Source organism: Sceloporus undulatus, chromosome 9 (genome assembly GCF_019175285.1).
Source record: "Sceloporus undulatus isolate JIND9_A2432 ecotype Alabama chromosome 9, SceUnd_v1.1, whole genome shotgun sequence".
NCBI lineage: Eukaryota > Metazoa > Chordata > Lepidosauria > Squamata > Phrynosomatidae > Sceloporus > Sceloporus undulatus.
In genome coordinates this window covers 20,833,517-20,861,208 of record NC_056530.1, presented here as the reverse complement: position 1 = coordinate 20,861,208, position 27,692 = coordinate 20,833,517, and the positions used below count along the sequence as shown (strand labels likewise).

At 45.3% G+C, this 27,692-nt stretch overlaps 1 protein-coding gene across 1 annotated transcript in view; it reads right to left on the bottom strand.

Moving 5' to 3' along the window:
• Positions 1-27,692, bottom strand: part of SIPA1L3 (signal induced proliferation associated 1 like 3) — a 75,675-nt gene that overhangs the window by 15,300 nt on the left and 32,683 nt on the right. Inside the window, 11 exon segments of the mRNA XM_042439491.1 lie at positions 386-535; positions 997-1,248; positions 3,597-3,871; positions 4,025-4,601; positions 6,280-6,362; positions 6,364-6,438; positions 6,893-6,996; positions 7,194-7,368; positions 8,296-8,484; positions 10,322-10,452; positions 11,324-12,995. Coding sequence (XP_042295425.1) covers positions 386-535; positions 997-1,248; positions 3,597-3,871; positions 4,025-4,601; positions 6,280-6,362; positions 6,364-6,438; positions 6,893-6,996; positions 7,194-7,368; positions 8,296-8,484; positions 10,322-10,452; positions 11,324-12,722 — 3,410 coding nt within the window. The 5' untranslated portion in view covers positions 12,723-12,995.

Genomic DNA, 27,692 nt, shown 5'->3' with positions numbered 1-27,692 from the left:
GTAGAAAGAGAGGAAAGACCACACACTAGATGGATAGACTCAGTCAGGGAGGTCACACAGGCCTGAACCTGAAAGGCTTGAGCAGAGACATTGAGAATAGGTGGTTATGGAGATGTCTTATTCACAGGGTCACCATGAGTTGAAGTCAACTTGAAGGCAGCTAACAACAAACAACAATAAGCCACCTTGAGTACCAATTTTTGGAGAAAGGTGGACTACTAGCAACAACAATAGAAATAATAACAGCAACTCCAAACTCTACATAGCAACACTCAAGTGAAACCCAACTTGCATGCTCTTTACGAACAACCCACATGCCAGGAAATGGAGCTCCCCCACTTCATCCCACCTGCATGCTTTGCATTCCTGTCCTGCAGCATCCTACCTTTCTGGCAAGGGCTTGAACCGGCTGTAGGTTGCACCTGAAGAGCCAGGCACAGAGAAACTGCTCGAGGGCTGCCGGTATGCTTGTGTCCGCTCTGTTCCACCCTGGGAGGATGATGCAGCATGGGGGGTCTCTGGGAAGCTCACCGGCCTAGTTCACACAAGAGAGAAGGAGAGATGGGAAGGCAATGCAAAGGAAGAACTCTCTTCCGCAGTTGCTTACAGCACCAAGAGTACTTTTGAAAATGTGAGCCTGTTGTGTAAACTCCCGTGCTATCTCAAGAGACAAGAGATCATGGCGCAATTAGCCAAGGAGGCAGGAAAGGAGTAGTCTGATGTTAGCTGTCACTTAGCAGGCACACTTACTACCCAGGCCAAATCCAAAGGAGGAGACTCTCTGGTGAGACTATGGGCGGGCAGGCTGGTGGAAGCCATGACTGTTTCAAAGATCATTTGGAAACCAGCACAGTAAGAAGCTCTTTGAGGTGCCAGGAGTACAGGAGCCAAGCACAAGGTTGGCACCAGGAGAAAGGAAAGCAACAGAGAGAGTCCAGCTGACATGTGCCCAGCCCACAACCCAATCTGCCTCTCCCCATCCGTGTGAGACCTTACCTTTTGCCATGCAGAGGCTGTGACTCTCTGTAAGGAGCCATGGCACTCTGTTTCGGGGTCCTGGTGAGAGACTGGGATTGGCCTGAAGCTGGGTGCTCTGTCCATTTAGAAGACTGAGAGGAACCGTGAGTTACTGACCCACTCCACTGCCAGGCAGAGTTGCTCCGGTATGGAGGCCGGTAACCAACTGGTAAGCTCTCAGGTTCCATCTTGGGTTCCATGATGCTCATTTTAAAGGACTCAGCCCAGCCCCTATGAGAGGAGAAGAACCACATGAGAATCTGCCTATGGCATGGAGCATGGGACTATCCATGTACCTTTGCTCGCCCTGCATCTTGAGAAGACATGATCCTTGCTGTAGAGGTTGGTTTCTCAAACAGGGAGAAATATATGTGCAGAAGTGCTTAGGAAGAGGAGGGAGAAGTATTCTGTAAACCAGTGGAATTCCCCAGATACCCCCTCCACACCCTCTGTCATTATACCATTGTTGGTAACTTCCCAGAGCTGGCTTTCCCCCTCATATTCAGAGACTGAAATGCCTCTCCTAAGGCTGAGCTCTTGATAAGAAGAGCTTTAAGCTAAACTATGCTGGTCTTTTTGGCTCCACTTCTCTTGCCTTTGGCCCCATCCACACTGAAATGCCACCGCCAAGAGGTTACCGAAAATTTAGTTTGCTTCTTGGGCTCTCTCTGCCCTACTAAATGAATCTCACTGTTGCTTACCCCATTCCCACCCTTGTCGCAAGAACCTTCCCTTCTCCAGAGTTTCCACTAACCTCTAACTGATTGCCTCCAGGATCTACAAGTAATAACTTATGTCTTGAGTTCAAGTCATTGTAAATTTTGCATATCAACACCTGTGAAAAAAAATTCTCCGAAGAGGGAAACCCCAAGCCTCCACACAGCATGCTATGCCACGCACTTTATCGTACCCTCTCTTGTGCAAAGTCCCAAATCACTTGTTCTCCGGCATGGTGCATGTCTATGGGATAAGCCTCCTACCTTGCAAAAGCACACAGCATGCCAGACTCTACAAGAAACCATTACTAGCTGCCTTTGGGAATTTGCAGTAATTCAAGATCAACCTTGTTGTACTGCCTAGGTGGAGAGAGAGAGAGAGCACAGCTCACTTCCTCTGACCCAAACCAGAACTTCCAGCCAAGTTGGAAGTGATAAAAAAGAGAGAGAGGCTGGCTTAAAGGGCAAGCTGCAAAGGGAAGGAGGCTTCTCTCATCCCAAGCCAAGAAGGTTTACAAGGAGGGGCAGTCGGTGCTTTGACTGCCTTGACCCAACTGTTAGCCTTCACCTCCAGGACCACAACACTCAAACCTCACATATGTGGTACTGTTCCAATGCCTACACAGCTACTGACTCCTTGCATATATACACACTGAAGTCTCTGTAATGCAGTGATCCCTTATTTTATCAGCTCTGCAGCTGGGCAACCAGGAGCAGCAGCAGGAAGAATGAAGTCATTGTGCATGCTAGGTACAAGTCTTTGCAGGAAGCAGCCCTCTGGCAACTCCTGGTTTTGGAACTAGCTTCAAGCAACCAATATGACCTTACCGCTTGCTTGCCTGCCTGCCCCCAATACTTCCAATATTCAAGGCTTGTCATACCTGCCTTCTCTGCAGGGACACATATACTGCCCATCTCCTCAGATCCATAAACAGCAACAGCACTTTGCTACTGAAGCATGAGATCAGCCATTGCCTTGGAACACATTCAGAGCAGGATTGTTCCACTGGTACAGTTGGCTGGGAGGGAAGAAGGGAGGGAGGATGGAGCTGCAGGCAAGCCAACCAGTGCCTCAACTTGCTCTCTAGACCACACCTGTCAAATCGAACAGGAAGCCAAGAAAGCCAAGGACACAGCCTGGTACAGCAAGGGATGCCACTTAAGTCTTGAAAGAGTTAATGCATACTTGGCTATTCCTCCTCCCAATGCTTTAACTATGCTTGTCTTCTCTACAGGGTATGAGTAAGCATGGCTTATAGATGAGCAAGAAAGGGACCAAGCACAGTAAAGAAATATCCAACAAAGGGACATAAGTAAGAAATTAGGAAAGCGCTTATAAGGTGATTACAATAATTGTTTAGACACATTTTATTATTAGACTGCATTTTTCATGTCCACAGTGCTTTATATTAATTCCTGCTAGAACTCAAATCTGTTCGTAGCCAGCAGTGATAGAGGTTTGTGTATCACAAAGGGTCTGTTAATTCTCATGTTTTCATTTGCTGTACTGTCTGTGAGCAAACTTTGAAGACACACAAGTTCTAAAACCAGAAACAATTCTAACCTTCAACACACACACACACACACACACACACACACACACACACACACTTCTAGAGGGTGAGGCATATTCATTTGTTGCAGCAAAAAAAACTTGTGGCACCTTAAAGACTAGAACTTCTAATTGGCATGTTTTACACACTGGAACCCAATGCATCAGATGCCACAGAGTCCACAAAAGCTTATGCTGAATACAAAACAGAGGTCTACCTGAACCATACAAGGCCTCTCTTTTACAGTCATTACTACTAGCCTGTTTGGCACTGTATGGTTAGAAGCACAGTTAGGGGAAAGCAGGCTTACCTGCGAGGAGTGCCATCATCATGAGGAGGAATGATGACCACTTTCACCGTCACCGAAGTGCGTAGCCAGTCAATCATCTGGTCATGGCTGAGTGTGACTACGGCCACCTTGCAGATCTCCACGAGCCGGCTGCCCTGGCGCAGCCCCGCCTGCCAAGCAAAGCCATAATCTTCCACCTCTGCCACTGTGCCATCAAACTTCACATGGAAGCCAAGCTGCCCCAGCCCATTCCTCCGGAGGGTCATTTCAATGGTCTCACAGCCTGAGGTCATGACCTAGGAAGAGAATGACAAACTGTAAGGTGAGACAGGACCTCTTTTAACCCACCCCCAGCTCAAACACATATACAAGCAAAGAGATGATGATCCAACAGTGCTATCTCTCATTAGCACAAAGGGCAGCAGGGGAAGGATATGGCAGCTACTTGCCTTTAGCCGCTGCACAATCTCCTTGATGTCATCAGGATTGCTATCCAAAGCTCGGACAAAGATATGGTCCCCTCGTCCATAAAAAATCTTGATGCTGAAAGTATCTGGAGTCCAGCCAATGACATCTGCACAAAAACAGTTGAATACCACTTCCTTGGCACCCAGGTCCAAGAGGACAACAAATTCATTGGAGATGCCCAAGACAGCTTCAATTTCCACCCCCTGGCTGTAGTCCTGTGCCAGAGCTCTCCATGCAATAGCCCCCGTGCTGAACTGTTCGGCCCCAATCCGGGCTTTCGTTTTCTCTTTCTTCTTGGAGGTCAGTGAAATCAAGTTGAACTTCCCTGTGGAGTCGATGGGTGTGCTGGTGACGGAGTTCTCGGCTAGGTCCTTTAAGTACTCCTGCCGTGTGCGAGTAGCCATGGTGTGGAACTTATCAGACTTATGGGCTGCGTTCTCGGCATTGATCACCTTAGCCAGCAGGAAATCCCGGAAGACATCAGATTTACGGAAAGCAGCTCTACTTGGGATGGCTGGCCCGAAAGGAGGGACATCTTTGGAGCGGGTCACTGCCACACTTAGAACAGGGAGGAAAATTTGAAAAGGTTAGGCTATGGACTGGACTGTATCAACACAGAACAAAGCTCTCCTACTCAGTTATTCTCTTTTCAATTAACAATTGATTTATAGAAATACCTTCTAGTTAATCAAATCTTAACAGTATGAAGAGGCTAATCTATGGATTGGTAATCTCTGGCCACAAATTAGATGCAGCCTATGAAGGTTCCCCATTGGCCCCACAATGAAAACCCAGGAAGCTGCTGCATGGAACAGATATCTGTTCAGTCTTAGAAGCTTTTACACTGGGCTTTACTTCTGAGTAGAAATCATAAAACTGAGCTACCTACTGTAGGCTTGGCCTTTTTTGTGCCCTTAGCCCTACTACTGAGGGAATGTACTCCCCTTTCACCTCTTCAACTGGGGCTGCATCCACACTGCAGAAATAATGCAATTGACACCACTTTAACTTTCATGTGACATTTAGTCTTCTATGTCAGAGAACACTGGTGCCAGAACAAAATACAAATCCCAGGATTCCACAGCATTGAGTAATGGTAGTTAAAGCAGCGTCAAACTGCATTATTTCCACAGTGCAGATGCAGTCTGGAATTCATCAGAGTTGGAAAAACAACAACAGTTTTTTAAAAACGCAAACAAACTCCTGTTTGTTTAAACCAGTTTTTCTGTATTAACGTTTTAATGTAAGAATTTGAAACCTGATTACTATATTAATACTGTGAAACATTATTTTATGTATTAGAAAGCTTGATCAACCATGCTTCAATGCTTTCTAACATTAACAATGCAAAGTTTTTAGACTGAACAGCACTTCTTACACTAAAAAATGACGTGAATAAAAAGAAATAATTAACACTGGATACTGGTCTAACAACTGCCAAAAACCTGTTAAAGTTAAAATATTTAAATTCAAAAAGTCTTTGCTGTTCCAATAAGAGAGCTGGAAAATAGCAACAGTCAGACATTTTAAAAATAGAATCATAGAATCCTCAACATTTGATAATTTGTGGATTTGATTAACATGTTGTCTCTAGGAATCTCTAGATTCTCAAACATGACTCTGCCAGAGGTTGACCATAGAGTGATGCTGGAGGATCTAGAGATTTCTAGAAAAATACTTTTACAGCATGTGTAGATCCTCCAGCACAATTCTAGGGTCAACTTCAGAGGTTGATCATACAGTTGTGCTAGAGAATGTAGAGATTTCTAGAGAGGTGTTCTCTCAGGTTAAAAAAAAAGTGGGTTTTTATTGTAGTTTTTCCACTTTTCACTTTTGTGCTCCTAACCCCAGAGAATGTGGAGCCTAATTCCCAGGGCTGGAGGCATCCGAGATTCAAAAGAGAAGGAGTCCCTTCTTTGAGCCAAAAGTCCAGAAAATGGAAATATGGTACCGACAATGCGTAAGCCAAACATAAAACAGGATAGTACCCTGGAAGTTGCCTTATACTGGCTGAGACTTTCTCTCATCCACAGCTGTCTCCTTGGCTGGAGCAGTTGAAGACTGTCTCAGGCAGAAGGAACCCTCTTAAATCATCCAGCAGCTGGCTGACCTTTTACTGGAGATGCAGAGCTGGGGTGGGGACCAAACCTGGGACTTTCTGCATGCCAAGCAGCTTTTCTGACACTCAGTGATATTCTGGTCACAAGACTGTCATAGGGCAGGGAGGGGATTTTACCTGTAGCAAACATTCTCTGTGCAAGGGTTCTGGACTCGGACAATGATGAAGACGTGCTGGAAATGGGAGCGGATGTTCTGGGGGGGTGAAGGGTAGGGCCCCTGGCTCCTGGAAGATGATGGTGACGATGTCATTCCCAATGTGTCTCTTCCTGAGCAACTAACAATGGATGAGAGAGAAAAAGAGAGGTTAGGGATATGTGGTGCTGGAGGGAGGAACACACTCTTGATTGCCAACTGAAATGCCTGAGAGATCAGATGGGCCAGTAATTTCACTTTGGACACAAAATGAAATGAATTTGCAGAGTACCTGCTGTTGGACTCTATGTGCACAGGTCACTCACGCACCTACCAATTGGTGCTCACTAGTGGTACACATGGCACCAAACTCTAAGAAAATAGCTCCCTCGCCTTCAAAGCAAGCAGTGCTGAACATGAAACAGAAGGAGTGAGACCAAGAAAGCTTAATTAAACCTGACCTCAGGACTTGCTTAGTTTGAACTCCAGAACCCATTCATCTCCAGAAAAAGATGGTAGCTCACCCCCTCCCAATCTCAGAAGATGAGGAACATCAAACTGGTAGATAAGCTGCCCACTCTGGGCAAAGTCATTACCTGTTGCCTATTGTTGGGGGTGTAAGGAAGCATTGTCGAGACATGGAACATGACCTCGTAGCCCTGGTAGGTGGTGTAGAGGGAGTGGGTGCCTGTGGAGTCAGCTGCAAGGAAAATCAAGGGTGCAGAGCTCAGGAGAGGAGGCAGTAGATGGCACCTGCCAACCACAGTGGCCTCCCACTAGAAGCCCATTTTGTGTGTAGGACAGAACAGAAGGTTTCCTCCATCTAATGAGGTGGCCTGCTGTGTCTTCCTTTCCCCCTCCCTCTCAGAACACATCAAACGGCAGCCAGGGACCTACTTTTGGTGTCCAGCTGGGCAGCATACTTGGTGAACCCTCGTAGGCACACCTTCTCCCCCAGGAGTGCCAGGAACTCCTCAAAAGCAGGCCCAGCCTCCTCGTTGTTGTACATCTCTTCCTCCGAGCTCTGGTTTGCTTTGCAATACAGAACGCCCACTTTGTGCTTCCGGCAGAGCTGTGAAGGCAGGAGGGAGAGAACCAGGAGGATATGAGAACATCTCCCAGCAAAGCTAGCAGCTTGCCAAACTGAGGGATCTCAAGGGAGCTATCCAGCCTCCTATACTTTTTGACAGATGAACATAAAGCAGACAAGGGGGAATCACCCTGCTGGATGAGTCCAAGGGAGGCCTCAGCATCTTAACTTCCATAGGAGGCCAAAAGCAGGGCAAGAAGGCAAAGAGCCCACTTCTTTTGTCTGACAGACCGACCCTCCTTAAATAGCCTCTAATCCTAGATTCCCTCAGGGGGCAAACCTCTCCTCCATTAACTAGTTTAATCCTCTTTTAAAGCCATCACAGCTTGTGACCAGAATTTGGTATCAACATTCCATAAACTACACATTCTGTTGTGGGGGAGCATTCAATTCTGTCTGAATGGCTGTCCCAGAGTTTTTCCTATTACTGGGAGAAGGAACTTGTCTCCATGCCATCCATAGTTTTATAAACCTCTTTACACTCCCACCCACTGCGTAACATTATTTCTAAGCCCTAACAACCCATGTTTTAGCCTCTCTCCTCTTGGATAGTCTATCCCTTGATTAGGAGATTCCCTTTCTTCAAGCAAAGGGCTGAGAATCAGAGGGGCAGAAGGAAAGAGCAAAGGAAATACAGTACATTTATTTATGCTTCACAGGGAAGGCATGAGTCAGGGGGAGGAGAGGGGCATGAGAAAAGAAGGGACTCTTCCATTTTCCCCACATCCTCCCAGATCTTCTCTTCTCATCACCCCACAGCTGTTACAGATAGTTCAAAGGAGGAAAGGGAAAGCAAACAGCTGTTAAGGAGGGTCTGAGTGCAACTTTTAAAGATCTGGATGTGAGAATAAAGGAAAACCTCCCATGCCAGTGGGGACAGCCTGGCTATTTCACCCCCTACTTGCTCACCCCCTGCTCATCAAGCTTCCGTAGTTGCTCAGTCACTTTGGGTACGTTCAGGGCCAATCGCAGGCAGTGGATGTTCAGCTCGGGAACCACATACTCCAGTGCATCCTTGAGAGGGAGTCCACGGATGGTGCCATGCTTAGTGGTAGTGGGTGTGGCATCCTCAAGAATGGACCCACGGAGGGTTGTCAGCTGTGGGACAGGAGGAGAAAGAGAGAGGGGGAGTAAGAACCTCTCCAAAAGAGGAAGAGCATCCTGGACCACTCACAGCCGGTGGATTCTGTCTGGACCAATAATGCCTTTGGAAGCAATTAACAAGGAGCCCTTTGTGTGCATTTCCTGTTACTGTCCAACTGCCCCCGCACAGCAGAGTGAAAGAGTGCATGGAAAAATGCATGATTCCAAATGTTTTCTCTTCGCTGGGCAAGATTAGAAAAGCATTTGAGCATTGTTTTCTGTGGGTTTTCTGGGCTATGTGGCCACATTCTGGAAGAATTTATTCCTAACATGAAGTCGAAGGCTTTCATGGCTGGCATCCATAGTTTTTTGTGGGTTTTTAGTCTATGGGGCCATTCTGTTTATTCCTGATGTTTCACCAGCATCAGTAGATGGTTTTGTCCTTATTTCCCTTTTCTTTTACTTCTTTATGGCTTGAAGCGTTTTGGCTGTCATTCATTGTTTCTTCTCTTTCTTTTTAGCCACTGATAGCATCTTTCTGCATTCTTCCTTTATTATGTTCTGGGCTTCTGACCACAGTTCTTCTGTTTCTTAGTTGATTATGCTTAATAGTGCAAATCTATTTCTTACATTGTTGGTAAATTCAATTGGAATATTGTTCAGATTATACAGTATTTTGGCATAATGGTTGGTTCTAATTTCTTCTTCGGCTTTACTTCTGCCATGAATAGGTCAATGGGCTCACAAAATTCTATTGGATGTCCACCTGCTTAGTTTCTTTTACCTAATCTGAATCTTCCTACTGGTTTCATTCTTCTTTGCTTCATAGTTTGGCATTCTAGTCTCCAAAGATTAGCTTGAAGTTCTGTGTTGGTGTGTTGTCAGTTCCTTCCTAGACTCAATAGAGCCTCTCAGTTTCTTCTTCCTCTGCCTCTGTGTGGTTGGCAAATATACTTGGCTTATGGTAACGTTCATAGGTTTTTCATGGAGCCTTACTGAAATGATTCAGTCTGATTTTGCATTGCACTGCATTTGCAAAAGGGCCACCTTTGTCTAAAGACACTTTACTAAATTCCAAAATAAAAAGCCACCTCTTTAGAAAGGTCTGAACTGTAGAGAAAACCTTAGAGTCTTCTTGGATAACAGATTTGGAGCTTCAGGATGAAGCCCAGAGCCCCTCCAGTTTGCTACATTTGCTGCAAAATTTGAAGACCCCTTTGGAGGAAGAGAGACATCAAAGCTCCTTGACCATTCATTTGTATCCCTGGCCTCCTCAAAGCTCTCACGGTTATTCTCCAGCCAGCTAAAGCTGTGCATGACATATACACACACATGCTGCACTGCAATGCCCTCTGCTGGGCTCTGGGAAATGCAGAGAATTACTGATGTTCCCTTTGGAATTATATCCAACTCAGCTCTTGGGAACAAATCCTTCTTTTCATTGTAAAGCAGCAATTCCCAGGAGAAAAATTGATACATTCCTTTGGCATCCCTGTTTTTTCAGATAAGGCCCTGCCCAAAGCCCTTGTCACCCCTTCCAAATAAAGCTCCTGGGATGTGCGTTTACCATGAAGTATCAAACAACTAGCAGTGATCACCTCAAACCTCTACTGGGACAAAGAAACAAAAGGGACCATCAGTCTGCCACTCTGCTCCACCCAAGACACACAGGGATTCGAACCCTGGTTTCTCAGATTCCTAGTCTAACACTTAAATCACTACATCATGCTCGCTCTCTATGGCACCTTATCTTTGGTTTTTAAAGATGTGCCATTTTCAGAATCCTACATCTTTAACCACCTCTGACCTCACTTAAAATGGAGAGATGCCCTTGAGAGAAATGGCAACATACCTCACTGGTGCGGAAGATAATTCTGTACTGATACTGAGGCCCATGCTCCCGGTGATCCTCTAGCTTCTCACGCCTGATGCTCACAGCCACTGGACCCAGTTTCTCATCTACCCCAAAGTAGTTGGAATGCTCTAGAAAGTGGAGGAAAGAAAAAAGATGGGTGGTGAGTACCTTGCTTATTAATACAGAACAGTGACAGGCTGTAGTCAACAGGTTTGGATTTTATTCTCCTTTTAGGAATTTATATGCTCATCATTCAAAACAAAGGTTACCTTATTTTTGAGACCCCCCTACAGAAAATCAAACTCTGTAGTCAACTATGGGCAAGCAGGAATCTGCATTGTCCTGCTCTGCATTGGGCAAACTCATACAGGAAGCATTAGTGGAAAATGCTTCAGTACAATTCAGTTCCATATTTGAGCAGTGCAGAAAGGAGGCTCATTAGGTAGAGGTGACCCTCTTAAAAGGGAGCCTGAACACTACTGAAATGTGCAGTGTTCAGGAAAGAAGAATGGTAGGTGACTCAGTCTTGCCTCTTCTAGTACATAGGAATACTGAGTCTCAATTTTCAATTTAATGCCACTGCCTTTCTGAATGTAAGGTACTGGTAATGACATTTAAAGTCTTAAATGGATCTTTATAAAAATCTTTGAAGCCCTACTGGTTTTACACAGATCCACATGTGCATGGTTTCAAATGTTTTTCAAGTATTTTAACTGGTTTTAATCTGTCTACCTATAACTTCTTAAATGGTTTAATATGTTTTCCGCTGTTCACATTGTTTTATTGTATTCTGCCCAGACATCTAAGCTTTCCACAGGAGATGCCCCAGAAATTTTTACCTTTTCACCTGCAAGGATGAGACTCGGGAAATCATTTTTTTTAAACGTACTTATTGATTAATTGACACTCCCATACCCTTAACCTGGAAGCATCTTCAGTGTACCCCCCACCCCACCCCACACATAGAGAGAACCACAAACTGACAAGGACAGCTGATACCTTTGCCACAGAAGTAGTCCTGGTAGTAGCGGGCACCCAAGTCTACGTGCTCAATGCTGTAGTGCTTCAGCCTGCTGATGTTGCGTTGGAGTTCCTTTGGGACTTCCACCACAGAAAGGCTGGCGTTTGTACAATAGGTGGCTGGAGAGACCTCAGCAAAGCTGCCTTCCCCGCAGCTTCCACCGCCTGGAGAGCTGGCTGAGGCTTGAGAGAAACTGACATTGTGCTCCTGCTCACCGCCTATTTCATTGCGGAAATGAGGGCAGCTGAGCAGAAGATCATTGCTATTGTTGTCCCCAGGGTCATGCTCCAAGTTCTCTTTGTAGTTCAGGTCCTCGGTGCTGATGAAGGAAGGGGCCGGCTCCAGTCCTGTTAACCCACAGGCCCGGGAGACAGCAGTGGACACTGCCGATGCAGCTGATGCGCCAGTGGTGGTGTTTCTCCGTTGGGCCACATAGGCACGTCGGGCCACCACTTCATTGAGGTCGAAGAGCATACTCTGGACGTCGTAGTGTGCAAAACTCTTCTGGCATAGCCAGGATCGGACCCCTTCCTCAGTATCCGCAAGGGCCTTGCATGTTTCACCATCACCCCGGACACTGCGCAACTTCCTAAAAATGGAATCGCTACCTGCCACATCTCCTTTGGGGCCCTTCTTCCGGGACTTTTCCTTGTGCTGAAGGGGGAAATCATCTCCCAGAATAGACAACCCCTGATCATTCCTGGATTCAGCTTTGGTGTTTCTGGAACTTCTGAAAGAGTCTGGCGGTGGTGGCTGCTGCTGGGCTGCTGACTTCCCACTGCGGAACTCATTCAGCATCTCATAGAAGCTCTGCTCCGAGATGCCTTGCACATCGATGGAAGAGGTGCTCCCATACTCCCGGAAAAGAGGCAAGCCGCTGGAGAGTTTGGCCACCCGAGGCTCAAAAGGTTCTTCCAAGTCACACTCACTGAGTGTGATCTCACTACTGCTCCGGTTCCGTAGCGGCAGAAACCCCCTCCCAGGAGACCGTGGCCAACCATCCTGGAACTCTGTGTCCTTGGACCTTCTTCGGGCCAGGCGCTGGAAGCCTCTGACCGCCGAGGGGAACACTGCTCCACTTGGAAGCTGTCCATTCTGGAAACCCCGTGGCACAGAGGTGGGGGTCTCCAGGTCTCTAGAAGTACTTGGGATGGTGGGATCCTTCAGCCCCTCTCTCTTGGGGGGCCAGTCGGCAATCCTGGCACGCACCCCCATTTTTGGCATGGCTGGAGTTGTCGTGGTGGGACGTGAGGAAGTGGGGCCATCTGCATGCATGGAGCAGCCATTCTGGGCCCAGAATCCCGGAGAGAAATAATCTCCTTTCAGGCCAGAGCCCCCAACGTCGCCACTCTCATGGACTGGTCGATACGATGTCATAGTCTAACAGCGGTTCTGATTTTGACTTCCTGTGGGAAGGCGCTGCTCACCCCCATTGGGACATGCAGGCCTCAGCCGTTGCTGGGAGCGGTGGAGTGGTGAGGCACCAGCCTACCAGAGCTTGCCTCTGGATCACCTACCAAGGGATGCCATGGGGCCATTGCAATAGTTGGTAATAATCCTCAAGCACCAGCATGTGGAGAAGGAGAAGGCTTAGTCCTCACTCTAGGTTACTTCAGAAACATTAACTGCAGCAATGTATCCTTGGACATCCTGGAAGAAAGAAGGAAAAAGAAGGTATATTAGCCTGGATATTTAGATTCTTCCATCACTTGGCTTTTGACCATCACTTGGCTATTTTGGGTAATATGTCACACAGGTTGCAGAGGTGGCATACTGGACCTTGGAAAAAAGAAACTCAGCACACAGGAGGTGGAAACTACAAAGCAAGTCCTGCATCAGATAAATGTGTACCCAAAGATTCACACATGACTATACTCCTTCAGACACAAGATACAGAGGACATGAGAAAAGACAGGGGACTCAAGCCCCAAATAGAGAATTGTTGATTTTGGCCACTCTCTTTCAGTGGCCAGAATTTTTTCAGGGAACTTCGGCTGTGAGTACGAACATAACTGTGGCAGCCTAAGTCTCAGAAAGAAGATATGCTCCATTACATTCAAGAGATGATAGAGAGATCTGGGGAGGATGATCTTGGAAGACGTTGGTTAGTGGGAGGTACAGACACTGTTGAGCTCTCACAATCATACATAGAAATGGGGACTAGGATGGTATAGACCATCCTCACTTTAGTACAAGGTGTCAAACCCTATCCTCCAAACAGGTTCAGTATTTTGGACAGCTCCTTTAAAGTCTGGAACTGATTTAGTGCCCCACTAACATTGAAATCACCAGTTGCCACTACCCCCTAGTCTTGCCCATCGCCTGTTCCTCTTCAACCCCCATTATCATGTTCATCAAGTGGGGAAAGTCCTGCATAATGTTATGCACACCTGCATTTTGTAAAGCAGTGCTACTCAAAATGGTGGCCCATGGATTAGTGCTGGTCTCAAAGCATTGCCTATGGGTCAGTAGCAAGCTTCCACAAAAGAAAGGTGGGGGGGAACCTGTTGGACTCAATGGACAGAAATACAGTAGCAGTCTTGGCACATTGGTAAAAGAAAATTGCCAGGCCCACACACTAGACAGCTTGAGAATCATAGAAACATAAGGGGCTGCTCAGAGGCCTTGCGGAAACCAGGACCGCAAGACTAGTTGGGGCAAACATTGCTCTACATAAAAGAGGAAGCAAAGCCACAAACTGCTTCCAAATCACTCACTTCCACAACCTTGGCATAGAGCCAGAATGAAACCAAAACAGTTCCAGAAAGGCCGAGGTGATCATTCTCCACTGCAAACATTCACAAGCTCTCCTGCTCAAGAGAAGATGTCTGAACAGCTTTAAGGCTGCTGAAGACAAAGACTGAAACAGAATTAACAGAGTCTTGGGAGCAGCGGTGTTGCCCAAACAGGTCCAAAAAACTGCATTAGAGTTCTTCCAGCCCATGTCCCTTCAGCTGCATGGACAACAGCCAGAACCCAAGAGCTGACCAGCACCTGGCTGCACCCAATTCATGCTCTCATCAGCATGAGTAGTCCCTTCGTTTCATGAATGAGCACAGACACACCAGCCTTACTGTTTCTGACTGGCTCAGAAAAAGTACATCTCCACCTATGCATTCATAGAAGAAAGGATGGATTGAAGTCACACAGAAATGCCTTGCAAACAGTTTATTTTTAGGATGGAGACAATTCAAGAAGGAAACAAGCCTTACCCCTTCACAGTGCCCCCCCTCAACGTTCACATGCAAGCCTCTCAGTAACAGGCTTCATGCGTTGCTATGCTACAGCTACAAGATCAGGCTTGATTTGAGAAAGAAGCTGTCAACCACACACTTTCAGAAAACAGAACCATTAGTGAATTTATGAAACAGCACCCTGCATTAGTCCCATCTCATAGATCGGAAGACAGGTGGGCCCCTGGTATCTGCTGGGGTTTGGTTCCAGAACCTCCCATGGATACATAGTAAAATAGGGTCTAATGGCAAAATCAAGGTTTGCGTTTTGGAATTTATATATTTTTGCAAGCCGTAGATGCTTGAATCCGTGGATAAAAACAAAATCTGTGCATGTGGAGGTCTGACTGTACTCTCAAGCTGTGCAAAGTTGAACCCATGAATAAACAGTCCTTGGATATGGAGGGCCGACTGTACTAAGAGGTCCATCCAGCCCATGCTTGGTGAAAGCAGCGCAATTACTACTTCACCAACCAAGCTATGCTATCCAGATGTCAACAGGCTCCAGCACAGGGGCCATTACAGCAAAACCATGTGGAGAAGGGATCTACTGCCATTGTGGCAAACCAGTCTGGGTCAGAGGAAGAACACCAAGTACTGTGTTCTGGTGGCTGCTGGTGTCCATATTCTTTGACCCAAGCAAGGGTTCTCAAGGTCTTCTGGTCTTTCCCCCAGAGTAACACTATGCCCCTTCCCCACATCATCACTAGTATCTGCTCCTTTTTCTTCTTCAGGATAAGATACTCCTGCTGAGTCAGAGCACTGTTACCCATTTAGCTCCGCATTGCACATAACTAACTCTCTAGGGTTTCAGACTGGGGGCTTTCCCATACTTACTGTCATCCCCCACCCTCCTTTTTAAAAGATGTCAGATTGTAGACAAATCATCCATTCTTTCCCTGTCCTGGAAAAATAGGAAGAAGAGAGGCTCTAATTCCAGAGGATGGCAGCATTTTATAACCCACTGTCTTACTGTGATGGAGACATAGATCCGAGGTTTCCTACCTGACATCAAACTGTCCTTGGTGGAAAGAGGATGGGAGGTGTGGTAGATCAGTGCCACTCAAAGTGGTGGCCCATGGGCATGTGTTTGCATGGAAAACATCAGTGTCTGGTCCATAGCAAGGAAAGAAAGAAACAGCTGTACTCAGTGGGTGGGAACAAATCTGGTACTGATCCCTGACACACGGAAGGGGGAATGCCAGTTTGAACAGCAATAGCAAGTACATTTAAATATCGCGTATCAATGCACTTAAGCAACCCCTAAGCAGTTTACAATGTGTAAGCTAATTGCCCTCAACAAGCTGGGAACTCATTTTACCGATCTATGGAAGGATGCAAGGTTGAGTGGACCCTGGAACCCTGCCTATGATCAAACTCATAACCTTGTGGTTGTGAGAGGCTGCAGTACAGGCATTTAACCACTGTGCCTCTCCACACACTAGAAAGCCTGAGAAATACCGCTGCAAATGGTTAGTGATCTCTGTGCAGGTGCAGAACCCATGAGACCACAAGGAAGAACCAGGAATCCCTGGGAGCAATATCTTATGTTGCCTACAACCTGCTTGCATCTCATTCTCCTGCCCAGGTGTGGAACTGGTCTGGATAAAAAGAGACGGCCCAGGCTGACTTTGGGCATGAGGGAAACACAGGAGAAATGTAACATCTCCCTGCTCAATTAAAAAAAACCCACAGGCAAGTTATTCCCCCATTGCCAAGCAAGAACAAGCGCAAGGCCATCAGGGCAGGCAGAGAACATTGTGTGCGTGCATGTGCCGGTCTCCTCGCCAAGTGTGGGGCTTGCCAATGAGGCGCTTCAGTGGCTCAGCTTTCCTACAAAGTCTCTTTTGTTCAGTGTTCATCCTCTGTGCTGGGCTTTGGGAACAGGGCACCTTTGAAGAGAGAAACCAAAGTCACATTCACTCGCTATGGCCTCTACACCCAAAAGGGGGATGCCATAGCCTGGGCCCTGTGAAGCAAGACAGCTTCACAATCTCAGGTTGGGTATTCTTTGGCTGACCTGTGCATGGGTATATATACATGCACACATGCACAAAACTAACTAAATTGTTAACAACTCTGGACACATTTCACATCCACAGATGAAAAGACGACTAATTTCCAATTGTATGTAGGATCAATGACAGAAGTAGTTTAGATTTAGAACCAATGAGTTGGAAGATATACCTTAGAGGTGATCTAATCCAATCCCCAGGACACCAGGTTGATTCTACAATGCAGGATATAGCTACTACTTCAGCCATTACAGACGGCTGACCAACTTCTGTTTAAATATTCCAGCAGAGGATGCATTCACCACTTCTTCCTGAAACAATCTGTTCCATGGCTGAACAGCTCTCACTGTCACTTCAATGTTTAGTTCAAATCTGCTTTTGTGCCATTTCTGCCCATTACTTTTAGCACTTAGTTGCAGTCTTTCTCTTACTCATTCTCTGTAAAACAAGGGCAGGGGGGGATGAAGATGTTCCAAGCTGGATTTACTCCTAGAGAAAGGAAGACACTTGGGGAAGATGAAGACCATTCCACCTCCAAAGAATGACAGACACAGTTGAAGGGAGAAAACCCTGGAGGTTCTCAGTTCAGATGGTATGGAGGGGTATTATTTGCAGGATCTGTGGTTTATCGTGGTACCAGAGCTCTCTGACAGAGAAGGCTAAATGTCTCACCAAACTATAGTTCCCAAAATTCCCTAGCATTGAGCCAGGGCAGTTAAAAGCGGTCTCAAGCTAGATTATTTCTGCAATGTGTTTTGGACTTTGTTTAACAAGGTATGCCTATATAGAGCTTTTTGGAATGGGGGAGAGGTGAACAGATATATTCGACTCTGTCACAGAATTATGACCTCTCCATATTGCATTTCACATTTTTAAACATTAGGTTTATCCTGAGAAACACAAATCGCCCGCCTCCACACCTGGCCCCAAGAAGAGGAATGGAAAACTCTTTAATGCTGCACAGCTCAGTGCCAAGAGTCTCAACCAGGACTGAGAGAGATCAAAAGAGCAGGAGACCTTCGGAAGCTGAGTGGGCTGGAGATGCAGCCGGCTGCTCTCAGGTTTCCAAGATGGCATTCACACTTGCGGTGGAGAGCAGCAACCACACTCAGCAGAAGCCAGATTCCACCCCCAGATCAAGAACTGGCACATACCAGGCTGCCTTTCTGGGCCAGTTTTCAAGGAAGAGATGAAAAATCAAAGTTATGCAGCACTTCTTTCTCAAATGCAAAGAGAGAAAGAAAGAAAGAAAGAAAGAAAGATGCAATGAATATCATTCAGGGTCCCAGTTGCTTCCCTGAAAACTTCTAAATTTAAACCACGTTATTCCCAGCCCCCTGTTTAATGCAAAATGAGTTTAGGGGATTTGGTTTGCGATGATCAGATGAGACAATCCAGTCAACAAACAAAAGAGCAAAAGCTATTTCAAGGCAAACAAACTCTGGAAATAGGACAGTTTAAAAAAGGCAGTTTGGGTTGGCAGGGGGCAAGGATGCCAGTACAAATGGCTCATTGTCAACCAGCTAATCATGGGCACAATGGTAGCCCCAGCTTCTAAATACTGGACCCCCAGTACAAGATTGTCTGACTCCTCTCTTTGGAAACCAGTTGTGCAGTTCAGCAACACAGATTCATATCTTGGTTATTGCTGTATTAATGAATGCAATATACAGCTTTTGGTAGGGCAAACCTTTTGGGGGGGTCACTCAAAACCAAAACTGCAGCAAAGCCAGCTAGAACAGACACTCCAGGTCTGTAAAGACACCATTAAATCCACAAAGTCACCAACATGGTACTGTAAAACGAACAATGTAGTTGAAGTTATTATTAAAAGAAAGCAGGGTTGATAAAGACCAATGATTTAAACTTAAATACTCAGTATTATAACATCATGTTTTTAAAATCAGATTTCAGAATCTGATTAAAACAAAAAAGAGCCTACATCAAAGGTTTCACCATGAACACTATTTACAGACCTTTGAATTATATTTTAATTACCTCCTCCTATTTTATGCTTATGGAGATGGGAGATAACACACACATTTTCTCTCTCTCTGTACCTTCAGGTTGCCATAAGAGAACTTATGGTGACTCCATGAATTTTATATGGTTTTCTTTGATATGGCAGACTCAGAGGTAGTTTCACCAGTTCCTTCCTCTGAAATATAGCTTACAGCACCTCGTATTTGTTGGCAGTCTCTTATCCCAAGTACTAACCAGAGCTGATCCTGCTTAGCTTCTAAGATCAGATGGAATCTGGTGCCTTTAGGATACCTATGGGAGAATAAAACTGATCCACGTTAGGTGCATGATCTCTCTGTCAAGGCCTTGCTTCTCTCTAAATGCAATGATAAAGAATGTCAATGGACATAAAATTTAGGGAGGTGGACTCTAGATGGAGGAGGACTCTGGATAGAAATGCATGGCGTATCACATTTGGATGAACTGAAAATTAATCTGGAAACAGATTTATTGCTTACAAGTGTGTATACACCTTCTACTGAAATCTATATTTCCGAATAGGTATCAGGTAAACAATAACATGCATCTATTAGAAACTAATGACTACATAATGTGTTCCTTACTATTGATTTAAATAAATAAAACAGTCATTCAGAGAATTGATCGCAATCATGTTTTAATTAATCTGATTTAAATGGAATGAACTCTTGCCTAAAAACTAGCATCAGAAATCAGATGTTGCCCAAACAAGACAAAAAGGAGAGCACAGCCTTGCAGAAAAGAAAGGTAAACGGCCAAGAAATGATGCAAGAAGAATGCTGAAGAACGTACCCATAATAACATTAAAACCAACGGCAAACAGAAATCTTTGAATGCATCTGAAGCAGGAAAACAGCCAGGGAGGCAGTCGGATTGTGGGATTATGAAGGAGTTAAAGGAGCATTAAAAGAAGATAAAAGAGACTTCAGAGAAGCTGAATGAATTCTTTTCATCGGTCTGTGCAGAAGATGTAGGATAGTGATACTTGGGTCCGAACTGATAACTTCAGAAAGGAAGTCCAAGCCACTGAGACAAACAGTGGTTACAAGAGATAAGGTTTTAGATCTCATGGACAAACTGAGACTAGGCAAATCGCTGTCAGTCCAGATGGCATTTATCAAAGGGTTCTTAAATAACTCAAATGTAAAAAAATAAAAATGCTAATCTTGTAGCAAAAATATCTGACATGTCCCTAAGATTAGTTTCTGTACCAGACAACTGGAGAACGGCCAATGAAACACTAAGTTTTAAAAAGGGATCCACGAAAATTCTAAGTCCGTTAATGGTAAAATGATGGAAAGCATTACTAAAAATAAAACGATCAAGGATTGTTGTTGTGTGCCTTCATGTCATTTCCAACCTATGGCAACTCTATTCTTGGCAAGATTTGTTCAGAAGGGTTTTGCCTTTGCCTTCCGTTGAGGCTAAGAGAATGTGACTTCCCCAAAGTCACCAGTGGGGTTTCCATGGCTGAACGGGGAATCGAACCCTGATCTCCAGATTGTATCCATTGGAGGCACAAAATGCAGGATGAGATATGTTTGGGGTTTGATCCAGACAAGTTCCTATGTTCTTATAGGCCTGCTCTTCAACAGACACCTTTCCAGCTGACCAAGAAGAGGGGAGGCAACCAGGAACATTATGCTTGGGGAAAGGCTTCCATTGCTTGGGAACAGCTTCCAACGTGAGTCAGCACAAAACGCTGGACCCCCCCTTCGACTGACCTACTTTGAAGAGGAACTCTGAGCAGATTTTTGTTCCCAGGCTCCTAATGAGAGCATCAACACCAGCATCACAGCCCTGTTTTCCTTTGCTATGGATAACCATGGCATCGAAAGAAAAGACTTTCCTGAACGCAAGCAGCTTTGTGTGGTGCTCAAAATACCTAGCCGAGCCCTATCTAGGAAACCAGCATGGTAGATCATGGCTTCTGCTTGAACAGAAACGCTCTTGCATTCTCTCTTTCCCCCATATACTGATGATCCATACTGTGATTTCACCCTACAAAGACTGCTTTCCAAGACCCTTGTGTCCAAGGGCAAATCCACCAGACCCTCAGAGAACTTGAGGAATGCTGCCCCACGATCCCCTCCCCAGCTAGCAGCACCCTGGGAAAAGCATCTCCACCAAAGCGACTCCAGAACGCAGCAGGAGGGAAGCACGTCACTGAGATAATCCAAAACGACAACCTTCATGTAGAATCATCCCAGGCTGCTGAGCCATTTGCTGCTGCCGCCCTGTTAAAAAAATCACGGTGTCTGGTTTCATTTGAGGACGGCACAAGAGTGAACTCCAAATCCTCTTAAGGTTCAGTAGGCTGGAAGAACCTTGGAAAAGCCATCTTCCTCCCCACACACCAACATCCTCAGACTTGAGAATCTGTTTGTCTGTCTGCCAATGTGGAGGAAAGACACTGCTGTTGAATAAGAGTTTAGACCAGATCCAGAAGTTAGCCTCAGGTAAACACCAGGTAGGTGGGATGCCAACCTTTCCCAGCTCCTCTGCCATGAAAGCAGATGAAGAATGTCTCCTTGTCCAAGATCTCTGCTTCCTCCATGAGCCTGCTGCTCACTTTATTGCTGATGGGATTTATGTGTTAAACCAGGTGCACACAGAAATGTAGTTAACACCTGTGGTGAAACAAAAAATCACAAACCAAAACCTTGACTCCTACTGAATGCTAAATAAATAAAACAAAACCCGTTAATGATTCCTAGAATTAGAATTTAAAGCACACAAAATGTTGACTTCGGGCCAGGGTGGGAATCACATGAATTTACAGAAGCAAACAATGACTCAGACAGAGAATGTATATTGTATGTGAGTCTAAAGCAACAAAGGATCTGAACTCTGTACTGAAAATGGTCTGGAGGACAGGACTGTTACCTGAATATGTGGTGAGAGATGGATGTGCCAAGGGCATTAAAGTAAGTGTGTAGTGCTGAGGAACCAAGGGCTTTGCTTTAGGTCATGTACATGATGATGGGTCTTGCCATTTTGAGATCTTGCCAACAGATTTATCAAGGCCTGTTTAAGAAATGGGATGCAGTGGCTTAGTGGTTAAGGCAGCAGTGTGTGTGTGTGTGTGTTCAGACAGAAAGGGTTATGCATCAGAGCCAGCACTGAAGTCAGGGTTGCTGTTAGTATGGCTGGATTGGCCACTGAAGTCCCAAGGATGCCTTTTCAGTTGGAGTTGGCCGACATCATTTTTTCACCCTTTGGGCCATGAGACGTTCAATTTTGGGGGAAGCTGGTGGCTCCTTAGTGTGTATCAGACATGAGAATCAATAGCAATTGAATTTGCTCCCAAAGCAGACTGTCAAAGGCTGGCTGAGCTCCCAGGAATGGGCCTACAAGTGACACATTGAGCCCAGGCCTTATTAGGCTTGTGTAGTTTTGAAACCAAACCAACCAAGAGTCTTGTGAGACCTTAAAAGACTGACAAATTTCTGGGGGCATCACTTTTGTGCACTAGAACTCCTTTTAGTGGATGCATGAAGTGTTGTTGGCAGATTTTAGATCTCTTTCTGTCCGCCTACACACACCCCATACTTACTCATGGATGGCACACATGACAACATGAACAGTGTGTCCAAAGGGCTAGGGAATGCAAGAGGCATATTGCCTGCCACTATGTATAAAGCTTTAAAGGCATATAAGACAATTATTTGTTGATAAATACTAATTCACAAATACCATACCAGCAATAATGTTGCAGAACCACACTTAAGCAGGAATGCTTGCATCATTAGGGCAGAGATGATGTTGATGTGTCTGTACTATACAGCTCTAGTAGTTTGATTCTACTCTAACTGTCATGGCTCCATTTGGTGGAATCTTAGGATTTGTAGTTTGATGAGCTACTTTATATTCTCCATAAGAGAGCTCTTATACATTTCTCTGAGCTGCAGCTTCCATGATACCTTGATTTGTTCCCCAGTCTCTCTTCTCAGGATATCTGAGACTGTAACTCAGAGACAGAGCACATACAGTACATGCAGTACATGCAGAAGGTCCTAGATTCAGTTCCCAACGTTTCCAGTAAAATCTATAGACACTTCTTGTTCACACAGAACACCAAACTTCTTATAAAGGTAAAGGTAGTCCCTTGTCATGAATGTCCAGTCGCAACCAACTGGAGAGGGCAGTGCTCATTTCCATTACTAAGCCAAAGAGCCAGCATTGTCAGAGGACTGCTCTGGTGGTTATGGGGCCAGCATGACTGCAATGAATGCTGTTACCTTCCCACTGAAGTGGTACCTATTTATCTACTTGCATTTGCATGCTTTCGAACTGCTAGGTTGGCAGAAGCTGGGACTAGCGACAGGAGCTCACCCCATCATTCAGCACTTGGGCCTCGAACTGCCAACCTTTCAATTATCAGAATTGGCGTCTTAACCACTAAACCACCGCAATCCCAATTATTAAGGAACGTCACAAAAGAAAGTGCAAAGGCAGGTTTACTGCTGAACATAAAACAATAATAATGATGCTAAAGGAGATACATAAATTCTATCTAGACAATGAGGAAATTGAAATAAAGATTTCCTGTACCTTGGATCAAACACTGATCACAATGGATACTGCAGCCAAGAAATTAGAAGACTAGGAATAGGAAGGGCAGCAAAGAAAGAACTAAACAACATCTTAAGGAGTAGAGAGACAGAACTTAGCACTGAAGATAGAATTGCCCATGCTACTGTATTCCCCATCATTATGTACAGATGTGAGAGCTAGACAGTGAAGGAGGCAGATAAGATCCATTCATTTAAGATGTGATGCTGGAGAAGAGTACTAAGGGCATTGTGGACAGCCAAAAACAAAACAAATAAATGGGCCTTGGAACAGATCACATCTGAAATCTTCTTGGAAGCAAAGATGATCAAACTGAGGCTGTTGTACTTTTGCAACATTATGAAAAGGCACAACTCATTAGAAAAAACAATAATGCTAGGAAAGGTAAAGGGGTAGTAAAAAGAATAGAAGACATCATACCAGATGGATAAACTTAATCTGGGAGGTTATGGGCCTGAATCTGCTGGGTGCAAACAGAGCAGAGGAGGACAGAGGGTCTTGGAGATGTCTCATCCACAGGGTCACCATAAGTTAAAGTTGACTTGAGAACAGTTAAACAAAATGGAGATATTTAGCTATGCTGCATTACCTATAGGCTTCTGTTGTCTTGTATTTCCTATATTTATCGCAGTATTATTTATTGTCGGGTTTACATTTTTTCTGGTTATGCGTTTGGCGTTTTGCTCTTGTTTTCTGTTGGTGTTTTGTTTTGAACCGTTTCCACTGTGCCACATGTGCAGAACATCTATTAGTAACAACTAATTTGTCCAAGTTGATTTTCCAGGCAGAACAAAACAGTTGCAGAGATTTTTCAAAGGTTATTTTATTTGCGAGGGGGAGGGAAGGGGGAGATGTCAATTTTAAGTGATTTTTCACACAATCACACATGTGAAAGGAAAACAGCGAGCAGGTGTCCCATCCCTCCCCCTCTGTACTCTCTCACAGAACAATGGCATGCCACAGCGAGATGGCCAAGAACCAACCCAGCAGAAAGAATGCGTGGAACTGCTCCGTTCTGCTGCGCTACACTATGGGTGAGAGCTTTCTACAAAAGCAATTAAACAGGCCAAAATTGCGCTGGAAGAGTAAGGAATGTTTGCACAATGAATAGAAAGAACAAGAGGCTGAACAGCCCTTAAAGAACGAGCGGAGGGCAGGGAGAAGGAGGAAAAATGCACCAAACTGAAAAATATAATGGAGTCGCTTAGGGCTCAGGAACACTGCCCCGTCTGGTCCAGAGTTCAAAGACTGCGCCTGACCGACATGGTAGCCAAAAGTCTGATAAAAGTGATGGTTCACAGTTAGCATTTCTTTCCAATGTTCAGTTGGAATCTCCTTTCTTGTAATTTGAACCCACTGGTTAATGTCTTACCCTTTGGAGCACCAGAGAACAAGCTGGCTCCTTCTTCCATAGTCAAGGTGGAAGAGAGACTGTATTTTAAAAGGCACCACCTCCTATCCAGACGACTGCCAAATTATTTTTTGAAACCCATGAAACAGACAAGGTGCCAAGGTCCTGATCGCCACACGTCCCCAGAAAGATTTGGAAAGGAAACCAAATTTTGAAGTTGCTGCACCTTTATTGCCTCACTTGGTCATTGGGCAAGCTCATTTAGAATAGAAAAACTCAGCATTCCCCACTCACTTGAATATCTTGGGGATGCAGATAACACTTTCCATCTACTCCTTCCTCAAAGGAATGACCAGTTGGTACCTAACACAGGAACCTTTCCATGCATGCTTGCAGAAAATGCTCCAGTTGACAAATGAACTTCCTAAGATAGAAGAGGAGAACCAAGGAGGTGCAGTGGTTTGAGTGCTAGCCTACAGCTCTGGAGAACAGGAGTCAAATACCACTCGGCCATGAAAACTTTGGGCAAGTCATACTCTCTCAGCCCCCGAGGAAGGCAAAGACAAACTCCCTTTGAAAAAAATCTTTGTCAAGAAACCCCTATGACAGCTTTGCCTTAGGGTTTCCATAAGTTGGAAATGACTTGAAGGCATACAACAGCGTGTAAAAGAAAGTGATGGCTGGCTCCCTTACAGGAATGGTCGAAGAGTTGCCATTACTCAACAGATGTAACTACTCAGCAACTATACCTCGTTTTCAGATGTAGGCAGAGGTCTGCACAGCTACTTCTGGGGCTGGGATAGGAACACTGGCCTTACATGTGAGACAGAACCATAGAATCATAGGGTTGGAAGAGAATGCAAGGGCCATCCAGTCCAACCCCTTGCCATGCAGGAAATCTCAATCAAAGCATCCCCGACAGATGGCCATCCAGCCTCTGTTTAAAGAACACCAAGGAAGGAGACTTCATCTCACTCTGAGGAGATACGTGTTGGCTGAAACCATGGATAGCTGCTGCCAGTCTGTAGACCACATGAAGCTACAAGAGGCAATGGGAAACTGCTAGATATATTCTACTGTTATTGCAAACTGAAAGGAGACTGTGGACAAGGAGCTGCAGCACACAAGAACCTTAAATTGTGAGCTGGTGCTATTACCTAGTCTTCTAGGAGCAGTTGATCAATTTCTGGAGCAATGCGCAGCTGCTACTTTAATCACAGCAACAATACAGAACAGGGTGAATCTAAGTACTACTTTAGTTTTTGCCACCAACTTTACACCCAACGACCCATCCCGTTTTCCCACCCAGACTTGGGGCAACCTTCAGACTGGTCTAGTGAGGCAGCTGGGAAGCCCTGGCCTTCCAGGGAAATAGTAAAAGCTCTGGCATATCCTGCTCCATCCAGTGAATCATTGCCAAATGTTTGGAACTGCTTACAGGGCACAGATTAGAGCAGCATACTGTGGTGGTGGATTGCCAGGGGTTTGCTTTATCCATGTTACCCATCCCATTGCCCTGACTGCCAATGCTGCTGCTGCTGAAGCAATGAAACACTTGAGTGCTTCCTGCCAGCCCAGGTTGTTTAACCCAGTAATTGGCATGATAAATAATGCACTGTGGTAATTCCTGACAAGACAACTACTCAACAGCCAGACATTAACCTCAGGCCACAAGGCTTTCGGAAATCACAGAGGCCCTTCCATGTGTGCTAGAGAGTTAGGCAGCAGAACAAAAGGAACCCTCCTTGGGTAATTGGCACCACCACAATCATCAACAACAAGAACTGCCCATTCGGCCAAAGTGCCTTAGACTGTACAGAGCTCTTTATGCACATCTTTTCACCCATTCTGTAAAGACAGTTTGTCTTAAGGACTAGGGTATGAGCAGAGCAGTCACATGCTTCAGCCCTCTGAGAAGAAGAAAGCACATGCACACAGAGCGAACTTGCAAGAAAACCCACAAAGCAAAAACTGGGGCTTGTGAATTTTCTTCAGGTTTTAATAAATTCTTCACTCAACAGCCATGGTGTTTTGAGCCAAGGTGGGAAGCTCAAAGATGGGTTGGGATCAGCCTTTCACAACTTTACCCCTCATGTTCTGGCAGAATTATATCCCAACCGCAGCAGGGATGGAAAGAACATTCAAAAATATTCTTAAAATAGTGGAAAACATGTTCTTTAAATGTCAAGAAACCTTAATAAGAAGAATATTGGACTTCTTTTCTGCTGTTTCTACAGAAAACACTGTTTTCTGTGCAAAAATACTATGTCTAAATTTTGCACAGAATAAACCCTAGATTGCAAACAGCCTTTGAAAACTACAATTTCCAAAGGTTTTGTTGCAGGAGGAAGAAAACTGCTAAAATGACTTGTTGCTTCCTTAAAAAGAAAATTAAGACCCCCAAAAAGTGCACCGGTATTGAAGACACACATCCTGGCTTCTTCATGTGAAGACATAGCTGACTGGCACCATAAGGTACATGTTGTGTCCATTTTCACTGGCATTGAAATGGCTGCTCTCTGAGCAAGGAAAAGCCCAGGCTCTACAACCTATCAGCCTAACCTTCTTTCATTGTTACTTCAATCCTAAAACCTTCTGAATGAGCTTGAGGTGCTGGCTTTCCTGTTGTAGGGTCTCTTGTTCTTTATGGACATAGTATGTATACTCCTCCTCTGCAGTAGAGCACAGACAGGTATTTCCTGGAGCTTCATCTGTCCCTCCATCTGATGAAACCTTCTTTTCTGGGGAACACAGCAATCAAGCAGTGCAAGGATAGCGTCCATTGACGGAAGGCAGGACAAAGGGAAGGAAAAGAACAAATTCATTTGCTCCTTTCTGTCCTGGGAGAGTCCAGATGGAGGATAGAATCTGGCTTGCAGACAGGAGCCACAGGTGCTCCATAGTGCTGGGGAGGGGAAAGAGTGTGCGGCTCATGGCTCCAGAGCCCTCACATGTCACAAAGACATGCAGAATTTCCCCAGGGTAGCCATGGCCAATCCAACCCCTGATGGCGAGATACCAGGCTTAGAGCCCAAACCCCTGCAGCTTAGGGGCCGAGCAGACAGAGAAGCCTATCTGCAGACAGCCCAAATCCCCTTTTCCTTTGCATGACAATCCCCAAACCAGACTCTTCAAGTAACATCTCCCCCCCCCCATTTTTTTGAGAAAAAAT